Source organism: Phyllobates terribilis, unplaced genomic scaffold (genome assembly GCF_046119375.1).
Source record: "Phyllobates terribilis strain yellow unplaced genomic scaffold, ASM4611937v1 Scaffold_13__5_contigs__length_258822181, whole genome shotgun sequence".
In the NCBI taxonomy this organism is placed as follows: Eukaryota; Metazoa; Chordata; class Amphibia; order Anura; family Dendrobatidae; genus Phyllobates; species Phyllobates terribilis.
In genome coordinates this window covers 27,480,886-27,498,128 of record NW_027362773.1, presented here as the reverse complement: position 1 = coordinate 27,498,128, position 17,243 = coordinate 27,480,886, and the positions used below count along the sequence as shown (strand labels likewise).

The 17,243-nt window shown below is 43.8% G+C and overlaps 1 protein-coding gene across 1 annotated transcript in view; it reads left to right on the top strand.

The window, feature by feature from the left end:
• Positions 1 to 17,243, top strand: part of FADS1 (fatty acid desaturase 1) — a 32,856-nt gene that overhangs the window by 5,886 nt on the left and 9,727 nt on the right. The window contains exons 2-5 of the mRNA XM_073657983.1: positions 552 to 662; positions 748 to 945; positions 9,090 to 9,191; positions 15,875 to 16,003. Coding sequence (XP_073514084.1) covers positions 552 to 662; positions 748 to 945; positions 9,090 to 9,191; positions 15,875 to 16,003 — 540 coding nt within the window. The remainder of the gene's footprint in view (positions 1 to 551; positions 663 to 747; positions 946 to 9,089; positions 9,192 to 15,874; positions 16,004 to 17,243) is intronic.

Here is a 17,243-nt window from a genome sequence, read left to right as displayed (position 1 = left end):
TCTGACCTGCTTCACTTCCATTGTGCTCCTCCAATGCTGCAGGAGTACAGCTGCCTCTGCTTGCAGCATCAGAGAGCACATAGTCCGGACTGTCAATCAAGCAGGAGCCTACACCTCCCCAGCAAGCAGGAGGCATCGAGGCTGGGGAGCCATGTGCTCCTGAAAATAGATGAGACAACCCCTTTAATTTACAATTTTGTATATTGTCTCCAATACCAGTTATTACCTAGTTTACTAATCTTTCTCTTGCTCCCACATTACCCCGTAGAAAGTTAAGTGACAAACTCTGTTATGATTTTTATCAATAAATCTATTGAAGAATACTGCAGTCACCACATCCCAAGCCTAGCATGGCTGATAACAGGGAACAATAGATTGAATCTGACTTCAACAAATGGAAATAAGATCTGTTGTTGGTTCCCTTTAAGATTTCATTCTGCCTCAGCTATGCAATAAGAACTTCTTGAGTGATTACATGGGTTGTGGATGTGGGCTTGTATAATATTGAAGCTTTTGTTATATATCGATGTATCGGACTGTCCCCCACACAGGATCCGTTCACTGCCTTCCACATTGATAAGGAGTTTGTACAGAAGCATATGACATGTCTTTTGATCGGGGAGTTGGCGCCCGGACAGCCCTGCGTGGAGCCCTGCAAGAACGTAAGCTTTCCATGTGATAGTGTCTGTACCCTGTATAATCTGTCCTTCGTCCCCCATAATTGCTGGTGTTTTCTCTCTACCATAGGCCGCTCTAGTGGACGATTTCCGCGCCCTGCGTTCCACTGTGGAGAAGACGGGACTCCTCAAACCCAATAAATTATTTTTCTTTGGTGTCCTGCTGCACATCCTGCTGATCGATGCACTGGCCTGGCTTAATCTGTATTATTTTGGCCCTTCTCTTATTCCATTTCTCATCACCGCTTTACTTCTTGGCACTGTACAGGTAGGTAAGCAGAGTATCACTGTGATGGGAGTTTAGTTGCAGGATCTTCAAATTTAGCCAAGCTTTTAATAAGGCTTTATATGTAAAGGGTTCTCTGTGAATAGAAGAACATAAATTACTAAATTAACTGTTATTCCAAATAAATTCCAAAGTACATTTAATTAGCAAATCACAATCATTTTGTCTATGGAGATAATCACAATATAATTAAATTAGCCGCCTCCTTGTTACACTGATTGAAACCTGTTTTAGAATGGCCTCTAATTGCCTCAGCACACCTGGTATCTCCAGTATTAGATCAGATAGACATGGTGGACAGCAGAGTGAGCAGCCTCTTCTTACCTCAGCACCCCTGATATCTCCAGTATTAGATCAGATAGACAGGGTGGACGCCTCTTCTTACCTCACCACCCCTGGCATCTCCAGTATTTGATCAGATAGACATGGTGGACAGCGGTGTGATCAGCCTCTTCTTACCTCTTCACCCCTGGTATCTCTAGTATTAGAGTATTAGATCAGATAGACATGATGGACAGCAGAGTGAGCAGCCTCTTCTTACCTCAGCACCCCTGATATCTCCAGTATTAGATCAGATAGACAGGGTGGATGCCTCTTCTTACCTCTTCACCCCTGGTATCTCCAGTATTAGATCAGATAGACATGGTGGACAGCAGTATGAGCAGCCTCTTCTTACTTCAACGCCGCTGGTATCTCCAGTATTAGATCAGATACACAGGGTGGACAGCAGTGTGACCAGCCTCTTCTTACCTGAGCACCCCTGGTATCTACAGTATTAGATCAGATAGACATGGTAGACAGCAGTGTGACCAGCCTCTTCTTACCTCTTCACCCCTGGTATCTCCAGTATTAGATCAGATAGACATGGTGGACAGCAGTATGAGCAGCCTCTTCTTACTTCAGCGCCGCTGGTATCTCCAGTATTAGATCAGATACACAGGTTGGGCAGCAGTGTGACCAGTCTCATCTTACCTTAGCACCTCTGGTATCTCCAATATTAGATCAGATAGGGTGGACAGCCGTGTGAGCAGCCTCTTTTTACCTCAGCACCCCTGGTATCTCCAGTATTAGATCAGATAGACATCGTGGACAGCAGTGTGATCAGCCTCTTCTTACCTCAGCACCACTGGCATCTCCAGTATTAGATCAGATAGACATGGTGGACAGCAGTGTGATCATCTTCTTACCTCAGCACCCCTGCTATCTCCAGTATTAGATCAGATACACAGGGTGGGCAGCAGTGTGACCAGTCTCATCTTACCTTAGCACCTCTGGTATCTCCAGTATTAGATCAGATAGGGTGGACAGCAGTGTGAGCAGCCTCTTTTTACCTCAGCACCCCTGGTATCTCCAGTATTAGATCAGATAGGCATGGTGGACAGCAGTGTGATCATCTTCTTACCTCAGCACCCCTGGTATCTCCAGTATTAGATCAGATACACTTGGTGGACAGCAGTATGAGCAGCCTCTTCTTACTTCAGCTCCGCTGGTATCTCCAGTATTAGATCAGATACACAGGGTGGACAGCAGTGTGACCAGCCTCTTCTTACCTTAGCACCCCTGACATCTCCAGTATTAGATCAAATACACAGGGTAGACAGCAGTGTGACCAGCCTCTTCTTACCTCACCACACCTGGTATCTCCAGTATTAGAACAGATAGGGTGGACAGCAGTGTGAGCAGCCTCTTCTTATCTCAGTACCCCTGGTATCTCCAGTATTAGATCAGATAGACATGGTGGACAGCAGTATGAGCAGCCTCTTCTTACCTCAGCACCCCTGGCATCTCCAGTATTAGATCAGATACACAGGGTAGACAGCAGTGTGACCAGCCTCTTCTTAACTCAGCACACCTGGTATCTCCAGTATTAGATCAGATATGGTGGACAGCAGTGTGAGCCGCCTCTTCTTACCTCAGTACCCCTGGTATCTCCACTATTAGATCAGATAGACATTGTGGACAGCAGTGTGATCAGCCTCTTCTTACCTCAGCACCCCTGGTATCTCCAGTATTAGATCAGATAATCAGATAGACATGGTGGACAGCAGTGTGACCAGCCTCTTCTTACCTCTTCACCCCTGGTATCTCCAGTATTAGATCAGATAGACATGGTGGACAGCAGTATGAGCAGCCTCTTCTTACCTCAGCACCACTGGCATCTACAGTATTAGATTAGATACACAGGGTAGACAGCAGTGTGACCAGCCTCATCTTACCTTAGCACCTCTGGTATCTCCAATATTAGATCAGATAGGGTGGACAGCAGTGTGAGCAGTGTCTTCTTACCTCAGCACCCCTGGTATCCCCAGTATTAGATCAGATAGACATGGTGGACAGCAATGTGATCAGCCTCTTCTTACCTCAGCACCACTGGTATCTCCAGTATTAGATCAGATAGACATGGTGGACAGCAGTGTGATCACCATCTTCTTACCTCAGCACCCCTGTTATCTCCAGAATTAGGTCAGATAGTCATGGTGGACAGCAGTATGAGCAGCCTCTTCTTACTTCAACGCCGCTGGTATCTCCAGTATTAGATCAGATACACAGGGTGGACAGCAGTGTGACCAGCCTCTTCTTACCTCTTCACCCCTGTTATCTCCAGTATTAGATCAGATAGACATGGTGGACAGCAGTATGAGCAGCATCTTCTTACTTCAGCGCCGCTAGTATCTCCAGTATTAGATCAGATACAGAGGGTGGGCAGCAGTGTGACCAGTCTCTTCTTACCTTAGCACCTCTGATATCTCCAATATTAGATCAGATAGGGTGGACAGCAGTGTCAGCAGCCTCTTCTTACCTCAGCACCCCTGGTATCTCCAGTATTAGATCAGATAGTCATGGTGGACAGCAGTGTGATAAGCCTCTTCTTACCTCAGCACCACTGGCATCTCCAGTAATAGATCAGATAGACATGGTGGACACCAGTGTGATCACCATCTTCTTACCTCAGCACCCCTGTTATCTCCAGTATTAGATCAGATACACAGGGTGGACAGCAGTGTGACCAGCCTCTTCTTACCTTAGCACCCCTGGTATCTCCAGTATTAGATCAGATAGACTTGGTGGACAGCAGTATGAGCAGCCTCTTCTTACTTCAGCGCCGCTGGTATCTCCAGTATTAGATCAGATACACAGGGTGGACAGCAGTGTGACCAGCCTCATCTTACCTTAGCACCTCTGGTATCTCCAATATTAGATAGACAGGGTGGACAGCAGTGTGAGCAGCCGTTTCTTACCTCAGCAACCCTGGTATCTACAGTATTAGCTCAGATAGACAGGGTGGACAGCAGTGTGAACAGCCTCTTCTTACCTCAATACCCCTGGTATCTCCAATATTAGATCAAATGGACAGGGTGGACAGCAGTGTGAGCAGCCTCTTCTTACCTCAATACCCCTGCTATCTCCAGTATTAGATCAGATACACAGGGTGGGCAGCAGTGTGACCAGTCTCATCTTACCTTAGCACCTCTGGTATCTCCAGTATTAGATCAGATAGGGTGGACAGCAGTGTGAGCAGCCTCTTTTTACCTCAGCACCCCTGGTATCTCCAGTATTAGATCAGATAGGCATGGTGGACAGCAGTGTGATCATCTTCTTACCTCAGCACCCCTGGTATCTCCAGTATTAGATCAGATACACTTGGTGGACAGCAGTATGAGCAGCCTCTTCTTACTTCAGCTCCGCTGGTATCTCCAGTATTAGATCAGATACACAGGGTGGACAGCAGTGTGACCAGCCTCTTCTTACCTTAGCACCCCTGACATCTCCAGTATTAGATCAAATACACAGGGTAGACAGCAGTGTGACCAGCCTCTTCTTACCTCACCACACCTGGTATCTCCAGTATTAGAACAGATAGGGTGGACAGCAGTGTGAGCAGCCTCTTCTTATCTCAGTACCCCTGGTATCTCCAGTATTAGATCAGATAGACATGGTGGACAGCAGTATGAGCAGCCTCTTCTTACCTCAGCACCCCTGGCATCTCCAGTATTAGATCAGATACACAGGGTAGACAGCAGTGTGACCAGCCTCTTCTTAACTCAGCACACCTGGTATCTCCAGTATTAGATCAGATATGGTGGACAGCAGTGTGAGCCGCCTCTTCTTACCTCAGTACCCCTGGTATCTCCACTATTAGATCAGATAGACATTGTGGACAGCAGTGTGATCAGCCTCTTCTTACCTCAGCACCCCTGGTATCTCCAGTATTAGATCAGATAATCAGATAGACATGGTGGACAGCAGTGTGACCAGCCTCTTCTTACCTCTTCACCCCTGGTATCTCCAGTATTAGATCAGATAGACATGGTGGACAGCAGTATGAGCAGCCTCTTCTTACCTCAGCGCCACTGGCATCTCCAGTATTAGATTAGATACACAGGGTAGACAGCAGTGTGACCAGCCTCATCTTACCTTAGCACCTCTGGTATCTCCAATATTAGATCAGATAGGGTGGACAGCAGTGTGAGCAGTGTCTTCTTACCTCAGCACCCCTGGTATCCCCAGTATTAGATCAGATAGACATGGTGGACAGCAATGTGATCAGCCTCTTCTTACCTCAGCACCACTGGTATCTCCAGTATTAGATCAGATAGACATGGTGGACAGCAGTGTGATCACCATCTTCTTACCTCAGCACCCCTGTTATCTCCAGAATTAGGTCAGATAGTCATGGTGGACAGCAGTATGAGCAGCCTCTTCTTACTTCAACGCCGCTGGTATCTCCAGTATTAGATCAGATACACAGGGTGGACAGCAGTGTGACCAGCCTCTTCTTACCTCTTCACCCCTGTTATCTCCAGTATTAGATCAGATAGACATGGTGGACAGCAGTATGAGCAGCATCTTCTTACTTCAGCGCCGCTAGTATCTCCAGTATTAGATCAGATACAGAGGGTGGGCAGCAGTGTGACCAGTCTCTTCTTACCTTAGCACCTCTGATATCTCCAATATTAGATCAGATAGGGTGGACAGCAGTGTCAGCAGCCTCTTCTTACCTCAGCACCCCTGGTATCTCCAGTATTAGATCAGATAGTCATGGTGGACAGCAGTGTGATAAGCCTCTTCTTACCTCAGCACCACTGGCATCTCCAGTAATAGATCAGATAGACATGGTGGACACCAGTGTGATCACCATCTTCTTACCTCAGCACCCCTGTTATCTCCAGTATTAGATCAGATACACAGGGTGGACAGCAGTGTGACCAGCCTCTTCTTACCTTAGCACCCCTGGTATCTCCAGTATTAGATCAGATAGACTTGGTGGACAGCAGTATGAGCAGCCTCTTCTTACTTCAGCGCCGCTGGTATCTCCAGTATTAGATCAGATACACAGGGTGGACAGCAGTGTGACCAGCCTCATCTTACCTTAGCACCTCTGGTATCTCCAATATTAGATAGACAGGGTGGACAGCAGTGTGAGCAGCCGTTTCTTACCTCAGCAACCCTGGTATCTACAGTATTAGCTCAGATAGACAGGGTGGACAGCAGTGTGAACAGCCTCTTCTTACCTCAGTACCCCTGGTATCTCCAATATTAGATCAAATGGACAGGGTGGACAGCAGTGTGAGCAGCCTCTTCTTACCTCAATACCCCTGGTATCTCCAATATTAGATCAGATGGACAGGGTGGACAGCAGTGTGAACAGCCTCTTCTTACCTCAATACCCCTGGTATCTCCAATATTAGATCAGATGGACAGGGAGGGCAGCAGTGTGAGCAGCCTCTTCTTACCTCAGCACCCCTGTTATCTCCAGTATTAGATCAGAAAAGCTGTGTGAACAGCTTCTTACCTCACTCCCTTGATAACTCCAATATTAGATCAGATATACAGGGTGGACAGCTGTATGAACAACCCCTTCTTACCTCAGTACCCCTGATATCTCCAGTATTAGATCAGAAAAGCAGCTTGAGCAGCCTCTTCTTACATTAGCACCTCTGGTATCTCCAGTATTAGATCAGGTAGACAGGGTGAACACCAGTGTGACCAGCCTCTTACCTCAGCGCCGCTGGTATCTCAAGTATTACATTAGATAGACAGGGTGGACAGCAGTGTGAGCAGCTGTTTCTTACCTCAGCACCCCTGGTATCTACAGTATTAGCTCAGATAGACAGGGTGGACAGCAGTGTGAGCAGGCGTTTCTTACCTCAGCTCCGCTGGTATCTACAGTATTAGATCAGATAGGATGGACAGCAGTATGAGCCGCCTCTTCTTACTTCAGCGCCGCTGGTATCTCCAGTATTAGATCAGATACACAGGGTGGACAGCAGTGTGAACAGCCTCTTAATTAACTCAGCACCTGTGGTATCTCCAATATTAGATCAGATAGACAGGGAACACAGCAGTGTGAACAGCCTCGTCTTGCCTCAGGATTTCCAATGTCTCCAGCATTCGATTAGAATATCTCTAGTGAGCCCATATTCTGCACATAAAGGGAGGGGGCGAAGTTTCTACTGCACATGCTCACAAGCATCGGTCCTGACTTTCTAGGATAGGTTACTGTCAGTCTAACAAGATGGTGGACATTATAATTCTAAAGTGATTCCCTCCCTAGACAAAAAGATTGTGAGTTGCTAAGTAAAGGTATTTAGTTCCTTTAGTTCTTTATCCAGAGCAGCCGTTTAAACACTTTCCAACAAAGTTACATTTTGTGGGTGTAAGAAAAAAAATTAGGTTCAAATTTTTTAGAGAACATGTAACTTGATTTTTCTGTAATATTCCTGTGAATCCTTTATTTGGAATCAAAGACTTATGTGCCCCATTCGTAGCATTTTTTTTTTTTTTTGTCGGTTTTGATATAAACTGCAATGTTCTGTCTTGTTCCATCAGAGGCCAGAATTTTGGGCGTAAAAGGTTTTATAAATCGGACCCAAATTATTTTCATTTTTGGACTTATTGGGAATGATAAAATACATTTTATTTTATTTATTTTTTTTGTAGAATAGATTTCTATAATTCAGAATTGATTATTGAGCTCATTGTGCTTCTTGGATTTTTATCATAGAGTTTACCCCAAAAAGCAATTGTTAATATAGTAAAATGATCAAGTTAGAAGAAAAAAAACAGGAAAGCAGGAAAATTAGGAACTTAATTTATCAAATAAAACTGTATAATGTTTGCTAAATGACTTGGATTATAGTTAATGGCTGAGGTTAATGACCTGTTCAACATCCTCTAGTTGGATCAAATCTACTTGTATAGACTAAAGTAATTTGCCAGGAAGTCGGGAAAGTTACCGTACTTTGCTTTGATTTCCATTGGTTAAAAAGCAGTTTCCACTCTGAACGTCTGAATAGTATCTTAGCCATTAAAGGGATTGTCCTCTTTTTGGGGCAATTCTTTTTTTTTTCTTTTTAAATACTTGAATTTGGTGCTAAAAAATTATTTTTGCAATTTGGTTTTATTAAATGTTTAGAAGTCAACTGAGAGTTCAACATTAGAGAAAGAAAAATGAAAAACTCTCCTATCATTCTATCTAAATAAGCTCACTTGTGGATTTCCAGATAACTCATTCTGCAGCCAGATATAGCCAATGTAACACAGAGGCTATAGAAGGCAAACAGTGCAAAATTTTAATTAAACCCAAATGCAGAAATGTATTTTTAACTCCAAGTATGACATAATGTAATACCATGGATTGTCATTTATGCTGATATATTATCACAATAATATAACACTTTTTTTTAATAGGTTTTCTATTATTCTTTGTCCGTGCCGTATTTATGGTGCAGGTAGTCTTTAGAAGAAATGCTTTTAGGGGAGAATGTTTCTATAGAGGACCTGTAGTTTAGTAAATTCTGTTTTGAACTTTTTATTTTCTTTTTGTTTGTGTGTTTCAATGTTTCCTCTATTCTCAACATTTGGCCCCTCCCCCTTGTATGTAAATCTAGTCTTGTTAGCCAAGTGGGTTTGTTCATCTACTTTTTTGCTTTGGGCGTCTTTATGAGAACGATGACCCTTTTGGCTAACGAGACTAGATTTACATAGAAGGAAGAAGAGAACGGAGAGGCGCAGGAACAAACCGATCAGACATTGATGACCTATCCTAAGGATAGGGCAACAAAGTGTTATAGTCCCACTTTAACCTAATTGTCTACTAAATCTCTATTTCTCTGTTTCCTCAGGCACAAGCCGGGTGGTTGCAGCATGACTTTGGTCACTTATCAGTTTTCAGTAAATCCAGATGGAATCATTGGGTGCATAAATTTGTTATTGGACAATTAAAGGTAAAAAGTAACTAAATCCAAGCTATCGTTCTGAGAGCTGATTTTATTCTTATTCTGATGGTTGCTGTGTTCAGACAGAATGGCGTAGATTTACTCAGTGAAATACTTCAACATTCTCCTGCAATTTGTGCCAAGGACTGTCATACGTGTCCTGCACCAAATGTATCATATGTTTTAGTCACTTTTTGCCATCGCTCTGTGAGGGGGTATGACTTATCTGGAAAAGAGCATGGCTTCAGATAGAGGCAGGCGTAGCTTAAGATATTACACTTTGTGCCAACATTTTCATGCAAATGTTTGAAGCTAAATAAGCCAATTTATAGGAGTAAGTGTATACTGAATAGTCTAAAGATGCACCAAATTCATCCTGCAGGAGTCACTGATAAATGTGGCTAATTTTTAGACTATCAAGTTTAAAGGCCTCCATATGACTCACCCCCTGGGCCTGTGTTGTGCAGGGGATACCCGGAGCCGGATCGCTGGTGGGATGCTGGGGGTGGTAGTCTCAGTGTGGCGGCGATCCGGTCCGTGGCTCAGGGTGGTCAAACCAGTGGCAGTCTTAGTGTAATAACAAATGTCCGACTACGCCACCCGTGGATAGCGGTCAGTGGGGACCGCCGCTGCGCTGCAGGCCACTGAGGCTGATGTTGTAAGCGCAGCCAAGTATGGGATAACTCCCCACGGGAGAAGTATTGCCTCAGGGCAGCTAGTGTGGATATGATGGGAGTGATGGTGCGCGAGTGTCCCAGCACCAGTTGTGCTGGTGCGGTGAAGAAGCACAGAGACGTGGGGTTGCAGTTTCCAATGCTTTACTCACAGTTGTTATTCGTGTCAATCCTGCAGGCGATGACTGCCCAAGCCGTGCTGCGTCCACCAGGCAGGGGACTCGACCAACTCCCAGGCAATTCCAGAGCGTGGCACAGAGCTCCCTTCTCTTCCTTTCTCTGGCCGTCCCCACCAGTGACCCACCTTTGTCCAGCTTCCTCGGGCCTTCTATTGGCGAAACCTATCTCCGGTTTCCCTGACCCTATATGGTATGCCTTCCTGGTGGATGTAGTGAGGGGTCGCACCAAGATGTGGTCACGACCGCCGGTCTTTGGCTGAGGAATTTGTTGCCTCCACCAATTTGGGTCCCGGTACCCTGCTCTGCCAACCCTTCACCCGCAATCTCCTTGGGCTTTGGGGTTCCCTCTGTCCTCGTGTCTCTGGGCCTTTCTTGATGTTCTTGTTCCTTTCTTACTTTCCTTTCTGTTCCTTCTTCTCTCTCTCTCTCTCTCAGGCCCCGGCCTCCTGATAAGGCCTGCCTGGGGAGCAGAGCCCATGCAGCAGCTCTGCTCCTTGTCACTCCTCCTCAGACTGCACAGACTTCCCTTCTCCCTGAACAGACTCCTCTATCTAAGATGGTGCCCACCTTTTATACCTCCCTCTAGCACCCGAGCCCAGGTGACTAGCAACCAATGGGCTCCTACCTATGCCCAGAGACCCACCCCTATCTGCTCCTACACCACTGGGTTTTCCTCCCCCTCCCCACTCCAGCCAGGAACAGAAGCTGTCGTGCCTGCACTTCTGTGGGAGCACCGTTGAGCTGTCCCTCGGAAATGGGGTGTGTGTGGTGTATGCAGCTAAACGAGTCCTGGTCCACACTCCATCCTTACCCGGGAGTGGAATATCACACCTCTGGTCTGAGGTGCAATACCCCTGTAGCAGCCGAGCCCTCGGGGTGCTACACATACATGTTGGATGAAAGTCAGCCAAACAATCCAATTTCGGTCAGAACAGTTGATCATCTCATGTGTATGGGGCCCCCTGACTCTACATCGATAGACGATGTTGGAGGTGAAATGGATTGGACAGTTGGAATTTCATTGTTTTCAGGAAAGATAAGCTGCGGATAGTGGTGTCTAGTGGATTTCTTTACTTGCCCCTCTAAAAACACACAAAAGTTTGTCCAATCCGATTGCTTATGTGTGTGTGTGGGATTCACAAGAGATGGCTGTCAGCCAACTAAGGGTTCAGTCAACAGCTATCTCATGTGGATGGTCAGTTTAGGTTTAAAGTGTCTAAAAATTATACAGTTTTAGTAAATTTTCAAAGTAATTTATGGGATAACATTTTTTTCTTTTGAGTGGAATTGGGCAGTGGCTATGTTTTGTGATGTCCTCTTAGCTTGTATTTTGAGAAAGCTCCTGGTATACTCACTAAGAATATCTCTAGGGCTCCATTAGAAGCCAAAGGTGTGTACTTTCAGCCTCTGTCTGACTGGTATACTGCAAAAAAGAGGACTCAATAGTGCACTTAAAAAGGCCTTTTACTGGATTTTTTTAATTGAGTAGTGCCTCCCATTGCTGATATTTTTCTTTTTGTTTCTTAGCCCCTCCATTCCAAAGTTATGCATCTTATAAATAAAGATGCAAACTTCCCCTTCAACTAACTGGGTGTATACCACAGAAGAAAAAGAAAAACTGCTCCACAATCAGTGGAGCTGCGACAATTGGAGGACGGACTTCATTTAAGTTATAAAATCCAGCAATAGGTCCTTTTTAGTATGCCACTCATGGTGTGTGTATACAGTACAGACCAAAAGTTTGGACACACCTTCTCATTTAAAGATTTTTCTGTATTTTCATGACTTTGAAAATTGTACATTCACACTGAAGGCATCAAAACTATGAATTAACACATGTGGAATTATATACTTAACAAAAAAGTGTGAAACAACTGAAAATATGTCTTATATTCTAGGTTCTTCAAAGTAGCCACCTTTTGCTTTGATGACTGCTTTGCACACTCTTGGCATCCTCTTGATGAGCTTCAAGAGGTAGTCACCGGAAATGGTTTTCACTTCACAGGTGTGCCCTGTCAGGTTTAATAAGTGGGATTTCTTGCATTATAAATGGGGTTGGGACCATCAGTTGTGTTGTGCAGAAGTCAGGTGGATTCCTATTGAATAGACTGTTAGAATTTGTATTATGGCAAGAAAAAAGCAGCTAAGTAAAGAAAAACGAGTGGCCATCATTACTTTTAGAAATTAAGGTCAGTCAGTCCGAAAAATTGGGAAAACTTTGAAAGTGTCCCCAAATGCAGTTGCAAAAACCATCAAGCGCTACAAAGAAACTGGCTCACATGAGGACCGCCCCAGGAAAGGAAGACCAAGAGTCACCTCTGCCTCTGAGGATAAGTTTATCCTAGTCACCAGCCTCAGAAATCGCAGGTTATCAGCAGCTCAGATTAGAGACCAGGTCAATGCCACACAGAGTTCTAGCAGCGGACACATCTCTTCAACAACTGTTAAGAAGAGACTTTGTGCAGCAGGCCTTCATGGTAAAATAGCTGCTGAGAAACCACTGCTAAGGACAGGCAACAAGCAGAAGAGACTTGTTTGGGCTAAAGAACACAAGGAATGGACATTAGACCAGTGGAAATCTGTGCTTTGGTCTGATGATTCCAAATTTGAGATCTTTGGTTCCAACCACCGTGTCTTTGTGCGACGCAGAAAAGGTGAACGGATGGACTCTACATGCCTGGTTCCCACCGTGAAGCATGGAGGAGGAGGTGTGATGGTGTGGGGGTGCTTTGCTGGTGACACTGTTGGGGATTTATTCAAAATTGAAGACATACTGAACCAGCATGGCTACCACAGCATCTTGCAGCGGCATGCTATTCCATCCGGTTTGCGTTTAGTTGGACCATCATTTATTTTTCAACAGGACAATGACCTCAAACACACCTCCAGGCTGTGCAAGGGCTATTTGACCAAGAAGGAGAGTGATGGGGTGCTACTCCAGATGACCTGGCCTCCACAGTCACCAAACCTGAACCCAATCGAGATGGTTTGGGGTGAGCTGGACCGCAGAGTGAAGGCAAAAGGGCCAACAAGTGCTAAGCATCTCTGGGAACTCCTTCAAGATTGTTGGAAGACCATTTCCGGTGACTACCTCTTGAAGCTCATCAAGAGAATGCCAAGAGTGTGCAAAGCAGTCATCAAAGCAAAAGGTGGCTACTTTGAAGAACCTAGAATATAAGACATATTTTCAGTTGTTTCACACTTTTTTGTTAATTATATAATTCCACATGTGTTAATTCATAGTTTTGATGCCTTCAGTGTGAATGTACAATTTTCATAGTCATGAAAATAAAGAAAAATCTTTAAATGAGGTGTGTCCAAACTTTTGGTCTGTACTGTGTATATATAGTATACTGCAAAGCCTGCCCCCATCGTGACATTACCGCCCTCCCGATGCGATAGCATCAGGCCTCCATCTAGTGTGTGTGTGTATATGTATATTATATATATATATATATATATATATATATATATATATATCTTTAAATGAGAAGGTGTGTCCAAACTTTTGGTCTGTACTGTATGTATGTATGTATATGTATATATATATATATATATATATATATATATATATATATATATATATATATATATATATAATGTGTGTGTTAATTTTTTTGTTTTTTTAACGTAGGCATAGGCGACTCTACTATATGGCATTCTTAATTGCGCCTTCCTGTCAGGAGCCTTAGTCACCAGGGACATGAGAACTGTATTCATAACCTGGAGCTTATACAGACTGTGCAGGACGTCTATGTGCATAAACCTTTATGCTGATGAGTGAATAATATTCCTGTGCTCGCATAGACCCTATTGTACAGCTACTGACAGCTCTGATCGTTAACATGTCAGATTTATTGAAATCACTGTGATCACTTTGGGCTCTAACAAGAATCACTATGTCAGCTGATATAATTATGTATTGTAGATAGGAATATTACTTTAACTATCACTGGTTTTGTATGCTTGATCATTATATATATATATATATATATATATATATATATATATATATATATATATATATATATATATATATATATATATATATATATATATATATATATATATATATATATATATATATATATATATACAGCTCTGGCAAAAATTAAGAGACCTTCACAGTTTTCTAAAAATCCCCATCTCTACATGTCTGACAGCCATTCTATTCCAGTGTCAGTTGAATTCCAACCAAAGTACACCTCAATCTACTTAATGTGCTTCTGATTAGGTGATCACCTGAACCAAATCTTATGTAACGAGGGAAAGTATAAAAAACACTGCGTTGGTCTTCACAATCCTCTTGCAGTAGGACAAGCTGGATGGCAAAACAGGTGCTAGGAATAGCCCAAAAGTAATTAGAATGAAAAAATAACTTGTAACCATGCCAAAGGAGTTGAAAAGAAAAGTCTTGAGTGAGGAAAAGAAGGGCTCAATTCTGGCTTCTCTAGCAGAGGGATACAGTGAGCGCCATGTTGCCTCCATCCTTAAAATTTCGAAGACGGTAGTCCATTACAACAAGGTCAAGCAGCAGACATTGGGGACAACAAAGCTACAGACCGGCAGAGGGTGAAAGCGACTCTCCACTGAACGGGATGACCGTCATCTTATTCGAATGTCACTCAGCAATCGCAGGATGACATCAAGTGACCTACAAAAGGAATGGCAAATGGCAGCTGGGGTGAAGTGCACGGCAAGAACAGTTCGTAACAGGCTGCTAGAGGCCTCAAGTCATGTAAAGCTAGAAAAAAGCCTTTCATCAATGAGAAGCAAAGGAGAGCCAGGCTGAAGTTTGCCAAAGACCATAAGGATTGGACCATAGAGGATTGGAGTAATGCAATCTTCTCTGATGAGTCTAATTTTCAGCTTTGCCCAACACCTGGTCGTCTAATGGTTAGACAGAGACCTGGAGAGGCATACAAGCCACAGTGTCTTGCACTCACTGTGAAATTTGGTGGAGGATCGGTGATGATCTGGGGATGCTTCAGCAAGGCTGGAATTGGGCAGGTTAATCTTTATGAAGGACTTATGAATCAAGCCGCATACAAGGTTATCCTTGAAAAACACTTGCTTCCTTCTGCTCAGACAATGTTCTCCAACTCTGAGGACTGTTTTTTCCAGCAGGACAATGCCCCATGCCACACAGCTAGGTCAATCAATGTGTGGATGAAGGAGCACCACATCTAGACCCTGTCATGGCCAGCCCAATCTCCAGACCTGAACCCCATTGAAAACCTCTGGAATGTAATCAAGAGGAAGATGGATAGTCACAAGCCATCAAACAAAGAAGAACTGCTTACATTTTTGTGCCAGGAGTGGCATAAATTCACCCAAAAGCAGTGTGAAAGACTGGTGGAAAGCAGCCAAGACGCATGAAAGCTGTGGTTAAAAATCATGGTTATTCCACCAAATATTGTTTTCTGAACTCTTACTGAGTTAAAACATGAGTATTGTTGTTTCTAAATGAATAAGAACTTGTTTTCTTTGCATTATTTGAGGTCTGAAAGCACTGTTTCTTTTTATTATTTTGACGATTTCTCATTTGCTGCAAATAAATACAAAATTTTTAGCTTTGACTTTCGGAGACATGTTGTCAGTAGTTTATAGAATAAAAGAACAATGTACGTTTTACTCAAAAATATACCTATAAAGAGAAAAATCAGAGAAAATGAAAATTTTGCAGTGGTCTCTTAATTTTTGCTAGAGCTGTATATATATACACCTATGAGAATTGTCATCTCTATAGGGATCCTCTGGAGATTTTTATATCTTCCTGCAAATTGATGTTTGTGTTTATTTTGGAGTGACTTTATTTCTGTGCCTTCTGTCCCCCCAGGGTGCTCCCGCCAGCTGGTGGAATCACTTACACTTCCAGCACCATGCCAAACCCAACTGCTTCCGCAAGGATCCTGACATTAACATGCACCCTCTTTTCTTTGCACTGGGGAAGAAGTTATCAGTGGAGGTGAGTTCACGTGGTCATCTGTCTCTACATCAGTGAAAAATTAAGAGATTACTGTCCATAGTCTACACATTTCTTAATCATTGCAGAGATGGGCCAATTTCTGCCCATAAACGACACTGGTCAACAAAACTGTATGAGAATGGAACAATGGTTAGTCTGATGGTTGTATCCCCATACAGTCTGCGGATCGGCAGCATGTGTACACGGATCAATGATAAGTAATGGATGTATTGTGGGCTTTTATTCTCCCGTATGTAAATGTTTCTTTAGTCTAATCAATTTCAGCCACATAGCGAAAGCTGCACTAACAGCATGGTATTTATACCAATCCACTCACTAATAATATATTTACATTGTGTTTTACCATAAAATGGGCTTTTAAACAGAAGACGCTAAAATGAATACAATGCCCACTTTGCCCGTACATGTGAAATGACAGCTAAAGAAGGAAGAAGTGAAATATCTTCTATACCTATTATGTGCCTTTAAGCTGTGTTATTAGGGTGATCTAAAAGGACTAAACACTGCATACCCCTCTAACCTTCTCTTTCTGTCCCAGCCCTGCATCGTATGCCCAATGTCACGGTGTCCCCAGTGGTGTTAGTACTCCATAATAATGCCCAATGTCACGGTGTGCCCAGTGGTGTTAGTACTCCACAGTAATGCTCAATGTCACGGTGTGCCCAGTGGTGTTAGTACTCCATAGTAATGCCCAATGTCACAGTGTGCCAGGTGGTGTTAGTACTCCATAATAATGCCCAATGTTACGGTGTGCCCAGTGGTGTTAGTACCCTGTAATAATGCCCAATGTCACGGTGTCCCCAGTGGTGTTAGTACTCCATAATAACGCCCAATGTCACGGTGTGCCCAGTGGACTTAGTACCCTTAATAATGCCCAATGTCATGGTGTGCCCAGTGGTGTTAGTACTCCACAGTAATGCCCAATGTCACGGTGTGCCCAGTGGTGTTAGTACTCCATAATAACGCCCAATGTCACGGTGTGCCCAGTGGTGTTAGTACACTGTAATAATGCCCAATGTCACAGTGTGCCCAGTGGTGTTAGTACCCTGTAATAACGCCCAATGTCACGGTGTGCCCAGTGGTGTTAGTACTCCATAATAATGCCCAATGTCACGGTGTGCCCAGTGGAGTTAGTACCCTTAATAATGCCCAATGTCACGGTGTGCCCAGTGGAGTTAGTGCCCTGTAATAATGTCCAATGTCACGGTGTGCCCAGTGG